An 18,218-nucleotide genomic window follows, 5' to 3' on the forward strand; every position below is an offset into this window, starting at 1 on the left:
GAGAGAGAAAGAAAGAGGGGGAGGGGGAACAGAATGGGTGTGCCGGGGCCTCCAGCTGTTGCAAATAAACTCCAGACGCATGCGCCACCTTGTGCATCTGGCTTACACGGGTCCTGGAGAATTGAACCGGGGTCCTTTGGCTTTGCAGGCAAGTGCCTTAACGGCTAAGCCATCTCTCCAGCCCTAATTTTTTTTAAATTCTAGTAAAACGTGCTAGCCATGATGTTTATCATGCATGCACTTTGAGTATATGGCTCAGTGATGTTAGCTACGTATATACATTATACAACCATCAGCAACAGTGTTTATTTATCTATTTGACCATTTAAAAATTTTTTTTCATTTATTTTTTATTTATTTATTTGAGAGCGAGAGAGAGAGAAAGAGGTAGAGAGAGAGAGAGAGAGAGAGAAAATGGGCATTCCAGGGCCTCCAGACACTGCAAACAAACTCCAGACATGTGCACTCCCTTGTGCATCTGGCTAACGTGGGTCCTGGGGAATCGAGCCTCGGACAGGGGTCCTTAGGCTTCACAGGCAAGCGCTTAACCACTAAGCTATCTCTCCAGCCCTATTTGACCATTTTTTATTTATTTATTTGAAAACAATAGAGACAGAAAGAGGCAGATAGATAGATAGAGAGAATGGGCGCGCTAGGGCCTTCATCCACTGCAAACGAACTCCAGACGCATACGCCCCCTTGTGCATCTGGCTAATGTGGGTCCTGGGGAATTGAGCTGGAATCAGGGTCCTTAGGCTTCACAGGCAAGTGCTTAACAGCTAAGCCATCTGTGGTGGTTTGATTCAGGTGTCCCCCATAAACTTAGGTGTTCTGAATGCTAGGTTCCCAGCTGATGGAGATTTGGGAATTAATGCCTCCTGGAGGAAGTGTATTGTTGGGGGCGGGCTTAAGGGCTTTATAGCCAGTTTCCCCATGCCAGTGTTTGGCACACTCTCCTGTTCCTGTTGTCCACCTTATGTTGGCCAGGGAGTGATGTCCACCCTCTGCTCATGCCATCGTTTTCCCCTGCCATCGTGGAGCTTCCCCTCAAGCCTGTAAGCCAAAATAAATCTCTTTTTCCCAGAAGCTGCTCTTGGTTGGGTGATTTCTAACAGCAACGCGAACCGGACTGCAACACCATCTCTCCAGGCCTATCTATCTATTTGAGAGAATGGATGCACCAGGGCCTCCAGCAAACAAACTCCAGATGCATGTGTCACCATGTGCATCTAGTTTACGTGGGTTCTGGGGAATCAAACCTGGGTCCTTGGAGTACATTTGCAGTGGTGGCTGGAGGCCCTGGTATTTGTCTGTGTTTGTCTCTCCTCTCCATTTCTGTCTCTCTCTCTCTGCTTGCAAATAAATAAATAAATAAATAAGCTTGCCTTTGAAGCCTAAGGACCCAGGTTCAACTTTCCAGATCCCACGTAAGCCAGACACACAAAGGTCGCACAAGCACAGGGTCGCACATGCACACGAGGTGGCACAAGCATCTGGAGTCACCAGTGGCTGAGGCCCTGGCATGCCAATTTTCTCTCTTTCCCTCTCTTGTATGCAGAGAGAGACAGAAGAATGGGCACACCAGGGCCTCTAGCTGCTGCAAACACATTCCAGATACACATGCCACTTTGTGCATCTGGCTTTACGTGGGCACTGGGGAATCAAACCCGGGTCCTCAGGCTTTGTAGGCAAGCGCCTTAACTGCTGAGCTATCTCTCCAGCCCCATCACAAGGACTCTTCATCATCCCAAGCAAGAGCTCCTGCCGTGCTCATGACACACTGACCCCCCAGGCCCTTCACCTCCAGCCACTGGGAGCCACAGTCTATTCTCACTGTGAATCTGACTGCTGTGGGCATGTCATAGGGGAGGGTCATGTCTTTTCTTGTACCTTGCTTCTTTCAGCCGCTGCAGATGGAAGATGACCAGCTCCTGCCTCCACAACTTCCTGGCCATAATGGACAGTGCCACTGAACTGTGAGCCAGGATAAACCCTTCCTTCCTTAAGTTGCTCTTGTCAGGTACTCTCTTATAGCAATAAGAAAAGTTGCCAGGGCTAGAGAGATGGCTTAGCGGTTAAGCACTTGCCTGTGAAGCCTAACGACCCCAGTTCAAGGCTCGATTCCCCAGGACCCATGTTAGCCAGATGCACAAGGGGGCACATACGTCTGGAGTTCGTTAGCAGTTTGTCTCTTTCTCTCTCTGTCTGTCGCTCTAGAATAAATAAATAAAAATAAACAAAAAAATTTTTTTGAAATATATAAAGAAATAAAGAAAGAAAAGTTACTAATACTGGGTCATTCACTGTTCTGGAACTCACTAAGTAGGTCAGATTGGCTAGCTAGCCTTGGGATCTGCAACATGCTTTTAAAAAACAAAAAAATCTTTCTTACCAGAGAGACAGAGAGAAAGTATGGGTGTGGCACAGCCTCCTGTCTCTGCCAGTGAACTGCATCTGGCTTTACATGGACACTGGGGAATCAAACCAGGGACACCAGTCTTTGCAAGCAAGTGTCTTTAACCACTGAGCAATCTCCCCTGCTCCATATGGGAAGTCTTTTGTTTTAGGGGCACACAAAAAGAAGTGAGAACCAGGTGTGGTGGTGCACACCTTTAATCCCAGCACTTGAGAGACCGAGGTAGGAGGATCGCTGTGAGTTCGAGGCCAGCCAGAGACTACATAGTGAACTCCAGGTCAGCCTGGGTTAGAGTGAGGCCTTATCTCAAAAAAAAAAAAAAGAATAATTTAGAAAAACATCAGAAGACATACATATTTACTGTTGATCAGAAAGACCACCCCCACTTCCATCCCACCATCCCTTGACTCTGAGCTTACTTTTTAACTGCTGTTAAGAAGCGAACCCAGGACTGGAGAGATGGCTTAGCAGTTAAGGCACTTGCCTGCAAAGCCTAAGAACCCGGGCTTGATTCTTCAGGTCCCACCTAAGCCAGATGCACATGGTAGCCCATGCATCTGGAGTTCATTTGCAGTGGTTAACGGCCCTGGCTTACCCATTCTCTCTCTCTGTCTCCCTCTCTTTATCTCTAATAAAATAAAAATAAGCTTAAAAAAAATTAAAGAAAAAAAAAAAAACAGGCAAACCCAGACTTTGGGTCTGCTTAGTAATTTAGAAAGCAGGACCCTTTTGACATGATCTTTGGAACCTAGAACCGTGAGGCCTCTTTAAACCACCACTCGACAGCCAGCCAGAGAGGGTACATACACTAAGACCACACAACTAACAAGCAGGGTGGAGCCTGGCATTTGGCGCTACTACTTGACCCATATGAGGCTTCCAACATTTACTCATTCATTCATTCAACAAAGAGGCAAGGACTCTGACTCTTCCCGAACCTGGAGCCACAGTGACAAACAGCACAGACAGACCCCCTTAGAAGGGACCTCACTCTCCCATGTGAGAGGTGTGGAGCTGGGGAGAAGCAAACAACCCCTTTGGAAGGAGTCTGAATTTTGGGTGATTGTCCTAGCGCCCTCTTCCAGCCCCTTTTGGGCATCCCCAGCCTCCATTCTTGCTTCCCCCTCTGCCCTGCCTGTGGGCTTCTCTTCCTGGGAGGCCACATTCTTGTGCCAGCCTTCTGACCCTCACTGTTCTTTCAACAGTCCCCTGCAGAATGGCCTCAGTGCCCCCCCCCACACACACACTCTGCCTCTCCCCTTACCTGTCTGTTGTGACACTGCCCACATGGTAACTCCTCCCCTCCAGTTCCCCTGCCCCTTAAGAACCCCATTCAAGAAGAAACCCCACCTCTCCCACTTCATGGGAGAACTCTCTCTTTCAGATAGCTCCGAGCACAGGGAGGATAGCCAGCCAAGCATGGGCAAGAGCTGGCACCTGCTTGGCCTTCTTCCTCTGTCTCCGCCCATCTCTGTGTTCCCACCCAAGGGAGCCCATCTTCTAAACACTCTTGAACCTGGGCCTTTCTCTCCGCCCCTCACTCCCCGCCCCCCACTCTAGCTCAGGCAAACTCCTTCTTAAAGGAACAGATTACCCTGGGTGTGGTGGCACACACCCACAACCACAGCACTCAGGAGGTGGGGCAGGAAGACTGAGTCCAAGGCCGGCATGGGCTCTGTAAGAAGCTTGAAGCCAGCCTAAGATACACAGCAAAACCCTGACAAGAAGAACACCAGTGGCTGGAGAGATGGCTTAGCGGTTAAGCGCTTGCCTGTGACACCTAAGGACCCTGGTTCGAGGCTCGATTCCCCAGGTCCCACGTTAGCCAGATGCACAAGGGGGCACATGCGTCTGGAGTTCATTTACAGTGGCTGGAAGCCCTGGTGCACCCATTCTCTCTCTCTATCTATCTGCCTATTTCTCTCTCTGACATTCTCAAATAAATAAATAAAAATGAACAAAAAAAATTAAAAAAAGAACACCAAGGGTTAGGTAGACATGGAAGCTCATGCCTCTCTAATCCTAGTTCTGAGGTGGCTGAGGCAACTGGAGAGGCTGAGGCAGGAGCATCATCAAAAGTCAAGAGTTCAGGGCCAGAGAGATGGCTTAGTGGTTATGGCGTTTGCCTGAGAAGCCTAAGGACCCAAGTTTGATTCCCCAGGACCCACGTAAGCCAGATGCACAAGGTGATACATGCATCTGGATTTCGTTTGCAGTGGCTGTACACCCTGGTGGGCCCACTCTTTCTCTCTCTGCCTGTCCCTTCCCCCACTCTCGAATAAGTAAATAAATAAAATATATTTTTTAACGTCAAGAGTTCAAAGCCAGCCTGGGCAACGTAGTGAGTTCAAGGCCAGTCTGTCTGGACAACAGTAGTCCCAGGGCAATCTGGGTTACAGAGTAAGACTTTTCTCAAAAATAAACAAGAAAAGAAAAGTTAGGGTTGGCAGGGTGTAGGCTGGGAGATTGGTAGAGAAGTTGCCTAGCAGGTGGTGTACAAGGTCCTGGGTTCAAGCCCCAGTACTGCAAATCAATAACTGCAGCACAAAGGCAAGCATCGTTGCAGCATTTGGAGGCTGAGTGTGGTGGTTTGATTCAGGTGTCCCCCATAAACTTAGGTGTTCTGAATGCTAGCTCCCCAGCTGATGGAGATTTGGGAATTAATGCTTCCTGGAGGGAGTGTATTGGTGGGGGTGGGCTTAAGGGCTTTATAGCCAGTTTCCCCATGCCAGTGTTTGGCACACTCTCCTGTTCCTGTTGTCCACCTTATATTGGCCAGGGGGTGATGTCCACCCTCTGCTCATGCCATCGTTTTCCCCTGCCATCGTGGAGCTTCCCCTCAAGCCTGTAAGCCAAAATAAATCTCTTTTTCCCAGAAGCTGCTCTTGGTTGGGTGATTTCTAACAGCAACGCGAACCGGACTGCGGACTGCAACACTGAGGAAGGAGAGAACTTGCCTGGGACATACAAGGCCAGGGATGCAACCCTCAGGACTGCAGAAGAATGGACTCAAAATCCGGAGAACTGAACAGCAAGTATTTTAGAAGACTTTGTGGCTCAAAAGTGAGTTCCGGGCCACTGTGAGACCTTGTCTCAAAAACAAAAACAAAAACAAAAACAAAACAAAAAAACAAAAAAAACCACTGGAGAGCTGTGTGTAGTGGCACACACTTCTAATCCCAGCACTTGTGAGGCAGAGGTAGGATGATTTCTATGAGTTCAAGGCCACCCTGAGTCTACATAGTGACTTCTAGGCTAGCCTGGGCTAGAGAGAATTCTACTTCAAAAAACAAGACAAAAATAAATTGGAGGGTGCTGGAGAGATAGCCCAATGGTTAAGACACTTGCCTGCAAAGCCTAAAGACCCAGGTTTGATTCCCCAGTACCTATAGTAAGCAAGATGCACAAGGTGGCGCATATGTCTGGAGTTTGTTTGCAGTGGCTAGAGGCCCTGGAGCACCCATTCTCTCTCACTGTCTCTTCTCACTTTCTCTTTAAATAAATGAATAAGATGTTTTTTAAAATTGGAAGACATTATGTAGGTACCTAAATATCTGTTTAAAATGTAACCTTTAGAAAATATGAGAACCACTCTTGGCCCAGACTATGCAAAAACTTTTTTTATGGGTGCAGGCGGATGGGAAGATGGGGATGGATTTGGTCCTTGAGCCCTGATTTGGTGACTGCGGGTCTGGACTTGTCTGCTCCTGCTTTGAGCTGCCCTTCCGCATCTCAAACACAGTAGAGACCTGGACTATAGGCACAGGGACCTTTAACACCCAGGGTGGACCTTGTCCCCTGGCCTCCTGGAAGCCTGCAGCTCTCCTTGGCCCTCGGGACAGGGGATAGAGTGAAACCTCCCGCTCTCACCTAAATGAGCCCACAGCCTTTGCCTCATTCCGGCTGTTCCTTTAGGCCCTGGGCGGTCATGACCCCAGTGTGACACTCCTGATGGGGCCAGGCAGGGGCCACCGGCTGGATGACTTAGGGTAGCTGTGCCTAGTTGGTCAAGCTCCTGTCCTCGAGGTAACGAGAGGGAAGTTGAGCTTACTGTCTCTTACCCCCTGTGATTTGGTGGCTGTGGCCTACCTGGCCCTGAGCACCCTGGTACTCTTTGGCCTGAGCTGGCCCTAGCCTTAGGTCTCCCACTGTCTGCTCTTTAAGCCCACCCACAGTGGCCCACACCTTGTCCCAGCGTCTGTCCTTCCCCCTCCCTAGCCCGGGTTCCTCTGGACCCTGTTCCTCTGGAGGAAGAAGGAACCAGGGCTCTGGATCTGCAACATGAGCCTTTCACATATGACATTTCTCTGCTCATCTGTGTCATGGGGGTGGCCAGGGGCACTTAAAATGATTTCTAATCATGGGACAGCGAGGCAGACCAATTAGGAGTGCTACAAGCCAGGCGTAGTGGTGCATGCCTTTAATCCCAGCACTCGGGAGGCAGAGGTAGGAGGATCGCCATGAGTTCGAGGCCACCCTGAGACTCCATAGTGAATTCCAGGTCAGCCTGGGCTAGAGCCAAACCTCGGGGGAGGGCTGGAAGTGGGGGGAAGGTGCTACAAGCAAGGTGCTAGAGGGCTTGCTTTGTGGGGATGAATCCTGTACGTGTGTGTGTGTGTGTGTGTGTGTGTGTGTGTGTGTGTGTCTACCATGTCAACATTCTGGCCACCCACTGGTACCAGCAGCCACTCTCTCTCCACCCTCAATCCACAGTTCTAAACTCTGCTCAAACAGAGCTGGAGCCCTGGCCACAGGCGGGTTGATCTGCAGACACACCCACACGCCTTTTCCACATTCCAGCCGCAAACGCCCCATGTGGTGACATTGTTATCCCAAGGCCAGGAGAAGCCCTCCTCTTGGATCAACGTGCTGCGCGGACCCCTGTCCATCCCCCCCAAAAATGTCCGCGGCCCCCGCCTTACCCAGAGCCAGGAAGGAGAAGACCCACTGCAAAACTGCGAAGGTCTGCAGCCTGCGTTCCCAGGGCAGGAAGAGGGGCGCGAACTCCACCATGCTCGCTGGGCTCCGGCCTGCGCCCGCCGCGGTGCGCGCTGGTCTCCCGGTGCAGCCCCGGGCCAGGGCCTCGCCGCCCCGCCCACGCAGGATCCTGCTTCCCAGAAGAAACCTTTGAATCGCCCTGCTGTCGCCTGGGCTGGAGGAAGGAGAAAGAGAGAGAGAAAAAGGTGTTTCCATTCCTTATCAGTGTCTTAGGCAATGCCTTATCTGCCAGGCCGCCTTCCTCGGACTGCTTGAAGCGGCATGATTATCTTGCCCTCTGCACCATGAGCCACATGCAGCCTCAAGCTGAATGCCATCGTGTCCCCTCACCACCGGCTTGATGACCTGGCTCCAACTCACGTCTTTTTCCTCTTCTCTGCATGTCAATTCCGGCCCCTCCCCGCCCACAATGTACAATAACAGATCTCATCTAGAAGTCCACAGCCAGCCACCTCCTCCGCCGGCTTCCATGCTGCTCTGCTCAACTACACAACAGAACTCCTTAAAAAAATGTTTTTATTTATTAATTTGAGAGAGAGAGAGAGAGAAAGAGAATGGGTGCACCAGGGCATCCAGCCTCTGCAACCAAGACACATGCACTACCTCGCGCATCCGGCTTATGTGGGTCCTGGGGAATTATTTTGCACGCAAGCGACTTAACTGCTAAGCCATCTCTCCAGCGCCACAACGGAACTCTTAAACTAGGCATGGTGGCTATACCTTTAATCCCAGTACTCTGGAGGCAGAGGTAGGAAGATCACCGTGAGTTCGAGGCCACCTTGAGACTACATAGTGAATTCCAGGTCAGCCTGAGCTAGAGTGAGACCCCACCTCGAAAAACAAGAAAAAAAAAAAATCTTAGGAGGGCCCTGTTTCATGCCTTCCCCGCCCCACTGGTCTCACATTTCCTCCACATGGCTCACTCCAGTGGCCAAATTTTAGACCTCATCTTGACCCTGGGCAGCCTTGGTCACAGCTGGTCACCCCATCTTCCTCAGAACCACTCTCTCTCATTTGGTGTCCTGGCTCCAGGCTGCTCCTTCCTGGCCACCTTTTGATACAGTAATATGGGTTCCTTGCACACCAGTGCACCAATATTTTAGGTTGCTCTCAGATTCTTGTCCTCTGAATTCAAAGAATGAAATCTGGGCTGGAGAGATGGCTTAGTGATTAAGGCACTTGCCTGAAAAGTCAAAAACCCAGGTTCGATTACCTAGGACCCACATAAGTCAGATGCATAAGGTGGCGCATGCATCTGGAGTTGGTTTGCAGATGCCCTGGGGCGCCCATTCTCTCTTAAAGAGATAAATAAAAATGTTGTTAAATTTTTTTCAAAGAGTGAAATCCATGGACCACAGAATAAATTTAAGAAAGATTTTACGATAGTGTAAAGCATTAGGAGGACAAAGAGAAGTGGGCTTAAGCCTAGAACATAAGAGAAGGAAGAGAGGTGGAGCTCTTGACCAGAAAGGTGAGGGGGGGGGTCAATGAATGTGGTGGTTTGATTCAGGTGTCCCCCATAAACTTAGGTGTTCTGAAGCTAGGTTCCCAGCTGATGGAGATTTGGGAATTAACCCCTCCTGGAGGGAGTGTATTGTTGGGGGCGGGCTTATGGGTGTTATAGCCAGTTTCCCCTTGCCAGTGTTTGGCACACCTTCCTGTTGCTATGGTCCACCTTATGTTGGCCAGTGGGTGATGTCCACCCTCCGCTCATGCCATCGTTTCCCCCTGCCATCGTGGAGCTGGCCCTCGATCCTGGAAGCCAAAATAAACCTCTTTTTTCCACAAGCTGCTCTTGGTTGGGTGATTTCGACCAGCAATGAAAACCTGACTGCAACACTGAGCTTGCAAAAACCTGTATGTTGCACCCTCCAGGAAAGATCTCTAGATAAAGCTTGCACCCTTCCTAGAGGACAGAAACTCTGATCGTTACCTAAGATTACTGGCAAAGCTGTAAAACCTGGTCTTTGTCCATAGCGACCTGCGGGCCTGGTCTTCCTCACGTAGCCATTCCCCATTAAAAACCCAGATCTGGGCTGGAGAGATGGCTTAGCAGTTAAGGCTCTTGCCTATGCCACCTAAGGATCCAGGTTTCATTCCACAGGAGGACCCACATAAGCCAGATGTACAAGGTGGCACATGTGTCTGGAGTTTGCAGCTGCTGAAGGCCCTGGTGTGCCCATTCTTTCTCTCTCAACAGAAAACTTCCTTGTGGTTGTTGTTTTGGTTTGGTTTTTTGAGGTGAGGTCTCATTCTCAGGCTGACCTGGCATTCACAGTCTCAGGATGGCCTTGAACTTGGCGATCCTCCTACCTTTGCCTCCCAAGTGCTGGGATTAAAGGCATACGCCACCATGCTCGGCTAAATTTTAAAAATACGTTTTAAAAATTTTTTTAAAGAAAACCAGATCTGAGTCTTGAGGTGAGCTTCTCAAACCCTCTCTTGCCTCCCTGGACAAGAGCTCCACCTCAATTTCCTTCTCTTATGTTCTAGGCTTAAGCCCCTTCTCTCCACCCTCCTAAAATTTAAAATAATAAAATAATAAAATAAAAAATAATAAAATCTTTCTGAACCTTATCCTCTGATCCATGGATTTCATTCTTTGAGTTCATAGGACAAGGATCCAGGAACATGCCAAATTATCAGTGTGTTGGTGTACAGGGAATCCCAAATTCCTGTATCACTATAACAGATCTCATCTAGAAGTCCAACCCAGTCACCTCCTCTGCCTGCTTCCCGGCTGCTCTGCTCAACTACACAACAGAAGTCTCAGAACCCCGTTCCAGGCCTTTCCATGTCCCCCACCCCCCATGGGTCTGTCTCACACTTCACACACTAGCATTCCACAGAGCTGCCCTTGAAAGTTCCTCACTGTCCTCCACATGGCTCACCCCAGTGGGCAAGTGTTACGACTCATCTCGACCGTGGGCAGCCTTGGCCACAGCTGGTCACCCCATCTTCCTCAGAACCACTGTCTCCCATTTGGTTTCCTGGCTCCAGGCTGCTCCTTCCGGGCCTCCTTTGGGCCTCCTTTGTTACTTTTCTCCTTTCTAATTCGTGTATGTGTGTGTGTGTGTTTTCCAAGGTAAGGTTTCACTCAACCTCGGGTTGACCTGGAATCCACTATGTAGTCTCAGGGTGGCCTTGAACTCATAGTGATCCTCCTACCTTTGCCTCCTGACTGCTGGGATTAAAGGTGTGTGCCACCACGCCTGGCTATTTTTTTATTTTTAAATATTATTTATTTATTTGAAAGGAGAGAGAGAGAGAGAGAATGTATGTGCCCAGGGCTTCCAGCTGCTACAAAGGAACTCCAGATGTATGCACTGCCTTGTGAATCTGGCTTTATGTGGGTTCTTGGGAATCAAACCCAGGTCATTAACACCTGGCTATTTCATGTTTTTTATTAATTAGTTTTTATTAATTATTAATTTTTGTTAACAACTTCCATGATTGTAAACAATATCCCATGGTAATGCTCTCTCTCCCCCCACTTTCCTCTTTTAACTCCACTCTCCATCATATCCCCTCCCCCTCTCAATCAGTCTCTTTTATTTTGATGTCATGATCTTTTCCTCCTATTATGATGGTCTTGTGTAGTAGTGTCAGGCACTGTGAGGTCATGGATATCCAGGTCATTTTGTGTCTGGAGGAGCACATTTTAAGGAATCCTACCCTTCCTTCGGCTCTTACATTCTTTCCACCACTGCTTCCGCAATGGACCCTGAGCCTTGGAAGGTGTGATAGAGATATTGCAGTGCTGAGCACTCCTGTCACTTCTTCCCAGCACCAGGATGCCTTCTGAATCATCCCAAGGTCACTGCCATCTGAAAAGAGAAGATTCTCTACCAAAAGTGAGAGGAGCATTAATATAAGGGTATGAACATTAAGAGAAGTGCTTACTGGGCAGTTTGATAAGCATAGTATATGCATTTAGCCAGGCAGCAGCAGACGTTACACCCCTAGGGTTCATGACTAACCCTGTTTAAGTTTTCAGTCAGTATCAGGGATGTATTCCCTCCGGTGGAGCAGGCCTCAGTCCAGTTGGAGGGCAGTTGGTTTCCACCATGACAGACATGCCAGTATTGCACCCATTGGCTCATTTGGCCTGGCTGGCCAATTATAAGGCTTGCAGTGTCCATTGTTGAGTATCTTCACTGGTGATTGCTCTGTCCCATTGAATTGTACATAGTGTGGCTTTTCCCAGCTTTCTGTCAGCTGGCCTACATGGAAGAAGTTTTCGGGTCAGCTCCAGCAGGATTTCTCAGTGACCTTGCAGCCCAAGTATGTGGAGTCTTCAGCAATACGGTCTTACCATCTATTCCTGGTGGGAAACCAAGGGCCTCGGCTATGGTCTGTAATGTTTTGGGGGCATCAGGGACCTCCCTAGCCAACAATTCACTAGAAGGTATCCCGTCCCTGGCACTGAAAATTTTCTAGTAACAATCTATGGCTCCTGAGTGTTCCATTGTCCAAAACAGTAGGTTTCCATATGACTTATTTATATTCCCTTAGATTTTGATTAGCCCTCCCTCCACCTTTCCCTTACTCAATCTCTTCCCCTGACCTCACTTAGGCCTTTTCACCCCCATTAATCTATTCTTCTACTTACTATTTCATGTTTTTTAAATATATCTTTAATTTTTTTTTATTTGAGAGAGAGGGAGAGAGAATAGGCATGCCAGGGCTTCTATCACTGCAAACGCACTCCAGACCCATGCACCACCATGTGCATCTGGCTGATGTGAGTCCTGGGGAATGGAACCTGGGTCCTCCGGCTTCACAGGCAAGTGCCTTAACTGCTAAGCCATCTCCCCAGCCCACGTTTCTCCTTTCTCCTTGAAGTCGGTTGTAGTTTCAAGGTGAAAGGTCCTCCCACGGGCTCATGTATTTGAACCCCTTTTCCCAAGCTGGTGGTGCTGTCTGGGAAGCTTGTAGAACCTGTGGAGGTGGAACTTTCCTAAAGGAACCAGAATCTCTGGAGGACAGCCCATGCCTTAGCTGCCATAATAGACAGGAATCCCCTTATGCTGTGAGCCACACCAAGCCCTTCTTCTCTGAAATGACTTCTTGCCAGATATTTGGTCACGTAAAGTAATAAACAGGTCCCGTTCCAGCTCATGACTTTGGGTTCTAGCTAAACAAAAAGGACATCCAAGCCTGCACCTGCATCTCAGGCCCTGGCCTCCCCTTGGGTCTCGAAACACCTCAGTGGCTACTTGATCTCTTCACCTGAAAGATGGAAAGGGGCCATCTCTACCACAGCACGTTGGGCACTGCACTTGACTCCCATCCCCTGCCTATGCCAGCTCTTCTCTGCTCCCTGATATCCAAGCACAGAGTAATTTCTATTTCCCCAGTTGCTGAGGCCCAAACCAAAGTCACTCTAGAGTCTCTCTGTTCTTCATCCACACCCATCAGTCACCACGTCCTCCTTCTTAGACATCTCTCCCTTATTTTATTTTATTTTATGTACGGGTGTGGAGGATGTGTGGGATGGTGGGTGTGCAGATGTGCAAGCGTTATGTACCCATGCACGGAGGCCAGAGGAGAGCAGCATATGTCCTTTCCTATTGCTCATCCGTGGGCTTCCTGGAAACAGAATCTCTCTAAACCCACCCCTGCCGTTTTCCTGAGCCTCGGCAATTCTTCAGTCTCTGCTCCCCAGTCCCACGACTGGAGTTACAGGAACCCGGGCGGTGTGTCAGACCTCCTTGGGCTCTCATGCTTACACAGGAAGCACACCTAGCCGCTGGCCATCTCTACAGCTCAAGAAGAAATTTTCTATAAAAAAAAATCCTAGAAGAGGGCTGGAGAGATGGCTCACCGGTTAAAGGCATTTGCCTGCAAAGCCAAAGGATCCAGGTTCCATTTCCCAGGACCCGCGTAAGCCGGATGCACAAGGTAGTGCATGCATCTAGGGTTCGTTTGCAGCAGCTGGAGGCCCTGGTGCGCCCATTCTCTCCTCTCTCTCCCTCTCCCTCTCTCAAATAAATAAATAATAAAAACTCTAGAAAAGAGCCAGGCGTGGTGGTGCACGCCTTTAATCCCAGCACTCGGGAGGCAGAGGTGGAAGGATCGCCATGAGTTCGAGGCCACCCTGAGACTCCGTAGTGAATTCCAGGTCAGCCTGGGCTAGAGGGAGACCCTCCCTCGAAAAACAAACAAACAAAATCCTAGAAAACAGGAAAGTTGAGTAGAGGGAATGGAAAAAGAAGAGTCAACAGGAAGCAGCAGGGAGAACAGTGGGAGTAGCGCTCTCTGGTGGTAGTTCTGAGAAACTGCGGGCAATGTGGACTTCCCAGGGCGGAGCCCGAGGGGGTGGGGAAGCTGGTTGGGTGTGGCGGGGTCGCTCATAAGCTTGGGAGAGGAGTCAAGTACTGCGAGAGGGAGGGGTCGCTCAGAGAGCTGGCTGATAGCTCTCCTGTTGCTCTCTGTCTGTCCCCCTCCAGATCTTGTCAGGACGGGGAATTCTGAGCCCCTTTCCTACCTGGAGCTCCTATTCTACCTGGGTGTTAGGTACACCTGGCAGTATGTCACCATGAGGTGATGCTATCTCACTTTCCAGAGGAGGAGACAAATTCAGAGGTGTTACATCACTTCAGTTCCCGCAGCAGTAACATCTTTCTTTGCTTTTTTGTTTGTTGTAACGGAAACATATTATGATTTCATATATAGTTTGGTTTTTTGTTTTTGGAGGTAGGGTCTCACTGTAACTCAGGCTAACCTGGAATTCACTACATAGTCTCAGGATGGCCTCAAACTCATGGTGATCTTCCTACCTCTGCCTCCCCAGGGCTGGGATTAAAGGCATGCGCCACCACGCCCAGCCATTATTTTTTTTTCTTTTTTTGGTTTTTCAAGGTAGGGTCTCATTCTAGCCCAGGCTGACCTGGAATTCACTATGTCGTCTTAGGGTGGCCTCAAACTTACGGTGATTCTTCTACCACTGTCTCCTGAGTGCTGGGTTTAAAGGCGTGTGCCATTTTTAATACATATTTTTATTTTATTTATTTGAGAGAGAAAGAGGCATAGCAAGCAAATGAGGGAGAGAGAAAATGGGCATGCCAGGGCCTCCAGCCACTGCAAATAAACTCCAGACACGTGTGCCACCTTGTACATCGGGCTTAAGTGGGTCCTGGGGAATCGAACCTGGGGCCTTTGGCTTTGCAGGCAAACCTTAACCACTAAGCCATCTCTCTAGGCCATGAAACCATTTAGAACCCACCCAAGTCAGTCTCTCTCTCCTTCTTTCTCTCAGTCTTTCTCTCTTCTTTGTCTCTCTCTCTCTCTCTTTCTCTCTTGCCTAACTCATGACATGGTTTTTATTTATTTGTTTTCTGTTTTCAAGGTAAAATCTTTACCTAGCCCAGGCTGACCTGGAATTAGTCTTGGGCTGGCCTCAAATTCACACCATTCCTCCTACCTCTGCCTCCTGAGTGCTGCGATTAAAGGCATGCGCCACCACGCCTTCCTCCTCTGAGGTTTCTTCTCTTCTGGCTAATCACCCCAGTTGGCAGTTCCTGCAATCTGTGAAATGCTGTCACCTCAGAAAGGCTCCATGGTGAAGGAAGTTTAGAGTCACGGTGCAGAGCATGATAAAGGCTTGGGGGAGTTCCTCTGTTCAAGCCAGCTCTTCTCCACTTTGCTTGTCCAACTGTTGAACACAGCCGATGGCCCAGGCGTTGCTTCAAAGGCTGTCTGCAGGGAGGCTAGAACCTGGGCAGTGGGCCACACAGGATCCTAGGCCTGAGTGTGGATCTTCCTGCCCTGGTGGTGATGAATGTGCTGGGTACATGTGGAAGGCTGACCACGTCCTTTACCTAAAGACATCCACATAGCAATCCCAGAAACTGTGAATGATGCTTTTTATATGGCCAGAAGGATGTAGCAAGTGTGGCTAAAGGAAGGAGTCTGAAATTTCATTCCTGGCTGTGCCCCATGTAATCACAGCTGTCCTTATAAATGGGACAACAGGAGGCCAGAGACACTGGAGATGGCTATGTGGAGATGGGCGAGAGGTTTAGAGAAATGCTTTTTTGTTTGTTGGTTGGTTGGTTTGTTTTTCAAGGTACGGTCTCACTCTAGCTCAGGCTGACTTGGAATTCACTGTGGAGTCTCAGGATGGCCTCGAACTCACAGCGATCCTCCTACCTCTGCCTCCCCAGTGCTGGGATTAAAGGCAGGCGCCACCACATCCAGCTTTGGAGTGATGCTTTTTGAACATTAAGAAGGGGGCCATGGGGCTGGAGAGATGGCTTAGTGGTTAAGGCATTTGCCTGCAAAGCCAAAGGACTCTGTTTCGACTCTCCAGTACCCACGTAAGCCAGATGCACAAGGGGGTGCATGTGTCTGGAGCTCGTTTGCAATGGCTGGAGGCCCTGGCATGCCCATTCTTTCTCTCCCCCCACTCAAATAAGTAAATAAATAAACAAATAATATATATTTAACAAAGGGGGCCATGTACAGTGGCAAAAGAAGTCACGGTAATAGACACCCAGAGGAACTCGTCATGCAGACTCCTTGATTTGAGCCCAATGACACTGCGTTCATTAAATTTCTCATTGCTTTGTCAAAATTCCTGACATCAACTTAAGGAAGGAAGGGTTTGTTTTGGTTTACAGTTAGCTAGGAGCTCCAGCCCATGGGTGGTGGGGGAGGGTAGCGGGGGTGTGAGGTGACTGGCCGCATTACCTGGGTCAGGAAGCAGAGAGAGATGAGTACGTGTGCCCAGCTGGCTTCCTCCCTTTCCTGTTTTAGTCGCTCTGAGACCCCAGCCCAAGGGAAGCCCAACACTTCCATGTCCCAAACACTTGCTTGCCCCTGCTCTCCAGAGCTTTGGGTGGCACCACTACCTATCTGTCCCCTACCTACCCCAGGCTCCGGGGTGACCCAAGATCTTCCTTGTGCTTTGTTCCACGTCAAGTTCTTGAGAAGGTCCGGTCATTTCTACCCAATGCCACCCACATTCAGGCAAGCCTGTCTGGAAATGCGTTCACAGACACGCCCAGAGTGTGCTTCCATAATGATTGCAAATCCAGTCACGGTGGCAGTCGTAATGAACTGTCACAGACTGTGACTACCAGACTTCTGGCCTCCGGGATGACAAGAGAATCGGTCTGGACTGTTTGAAGTCACCATTACGGCAGCTCAGGAAGTGACCACAGCCCCTCCTCGGGCCCTGCTGCGGCGCTTTCTCTTCCTTCCCCACGACGAAATCCTCAGCGGCTGGCCAGCGCTCCTTGTACCCGCCTGCTCCTCCCTCTGCCCAACCTCAACCTTGCAAGTGGAAGGGGGGAGCCACAGCCCTCACGCTAAGGACCCCTTCTCATGTCACATCCCTGTCTCACTCCCCCAACCATGAGCATTCACAGCGGGCTGGTGAGTGGGGTGAGCCAACAATGCCCATGGAGACAACAGGCTGGGCCTGACCTGATCGTCCCAGGAAATAAGCATGTGCATGGTTGGATCTGGGAATGCCCTCCTCTGTGCCCCTTCTTAAGTCCATTTCTTTTTTATTTTATTTTCATTTATTTGACAGAGAGTCAGGGAGAGAGAAGGAGGCAGAGAGAGAGAGGGAGAGAGAATGGGCGCGCCAGGGCCTCCAGCCACTGCAAACAAACTCCAGACGTGTGCGCCCCCTTGTGCATCTGGCTAACGTGGGTCCTAGGGAATCGAACCTGGGTCCTTAGGCTTCACAGGCAAGTGCCTTAACTGCCGAGCCATCTCTCCAGCCCCCATTTCTTGATACTAGAAGGACACTTTGCATCTTGGACAGTTCTCTTCAGACACCCCAACGAGCCCTTCAAGCCTCCCAGGTCCCAAACTTATATCAGCATGTCCCCAACACTTGCTGCCCCTGCACTCCCTTAATGGGAATGATCCCACCACCTACCCATCCCCCATCCCAGAGGTCTAGGGTGATCCAAGGTCTTCTTTCTTCTTCATCCCACATTCAGTTCTTCCAGAGACTCATCTCCAAATCCATCCTCCCTCTTTGGTTTCTCCAACCCGTCCTGCCGTCCACCACTATGACCTCTTCACCTGACCTTGATATGCTCTCTTCCCTGCTCTTTCAGCCTCCAAGTCTCATTCATCCCCTTCTCCACACAGCACCAGCCACAAGAAGTTTCTGGAACCTATGCCTGACTGTGTTGCATAGATTGGGTTTTGTCTCTGTATAGGTGTATAGGTGAGGCTACCTTGCCTTTGACCCTTATTGGTGTTTCTAAGAGACCAACAGCTGATATGAACGGCCCCAGAATGAACCTTCCCACTGAGCTGTGATCTACAGTTCCACAGGGAAACCGACTGAAACCACTTCCCTCCACAGCCACTGCTGTGACCTGAAAGGACCTTACCTACTCTGCAAGGCTAGTAGAGTTTCTGCAAGGTTTTCACAGGCCCGAGGTCCACACTCATCGTGACAGGCATAATAAACAGTGCCAGCATTAATGCCATTTACTGCAGTTGAAGTCTTAAAAGGATTTTTATCATCTCGAGTTTTGGGAAGAGTACATAATTCATTTTGTTTTCGTGACTTGGACTTATATTTATGAGAACTGAGGCACAGTTGATCTGGGCTCCCCTTTGACTAGAGGACATTTAATTAAATGTGTGTTTATTTGTATGCTACTTGGTTTTTTTGCTCACATTTAACATTTCTTAAATATTTACTTATTTGAGGCAGAGAGAGAGAGAGAGAAAGAATGAGCACGCTAGGGCTTTTAGCCACTGCAAACTAACTCCAGATGCGTGTACCACCTTGTACACCCAGCTTTATGTGGGTACTGGGGAATCAAAC

At 49.4% G+C, this 18,218-nt stretch overlaps 1 protein-coding gene across 1 annotated transcript in view; it reads right to left on the reverse strand.

The window, feature by feature from the left end:
• The window catches only part of Mogat2 (monoacylglycerol O-acyltransferase 2), a 29,399-nt gene extending 21,948 nt beyond the window's left edge, over nucleotides 1-7,451 (reverse strand). The window contains exon 1 of the mRNA XM_004656263.2: nucleotides 7,339-7,451. Coding sequence (XP_004656320.2) covers nucleotides 7,339-7,429 — 91 coding nt within the window. The 5' untranslated portion in view covers nucleotides 7,430-7,451. The remainder of the gene's footprint in view (nucleotides 1-7,338) is intronic.
• Nucleotides 7,452-18,218: the final 10,767 nt, after the last annotated feature.

This window comes from Jaculus jaculus, chromosome 3 (genome assembly GCF_020740685.1).
Source record: "Jaculus jaculus isolate mJacJac1 chromosome 3, mJacJac1.mat.Y.cur, whole genome shotgun sequence".
NCBI lineage: Eukaryota > Metazoa > Chordata > Mammalia > Rodentia > Dipodidae > Jaculus > Jaculus jaculus.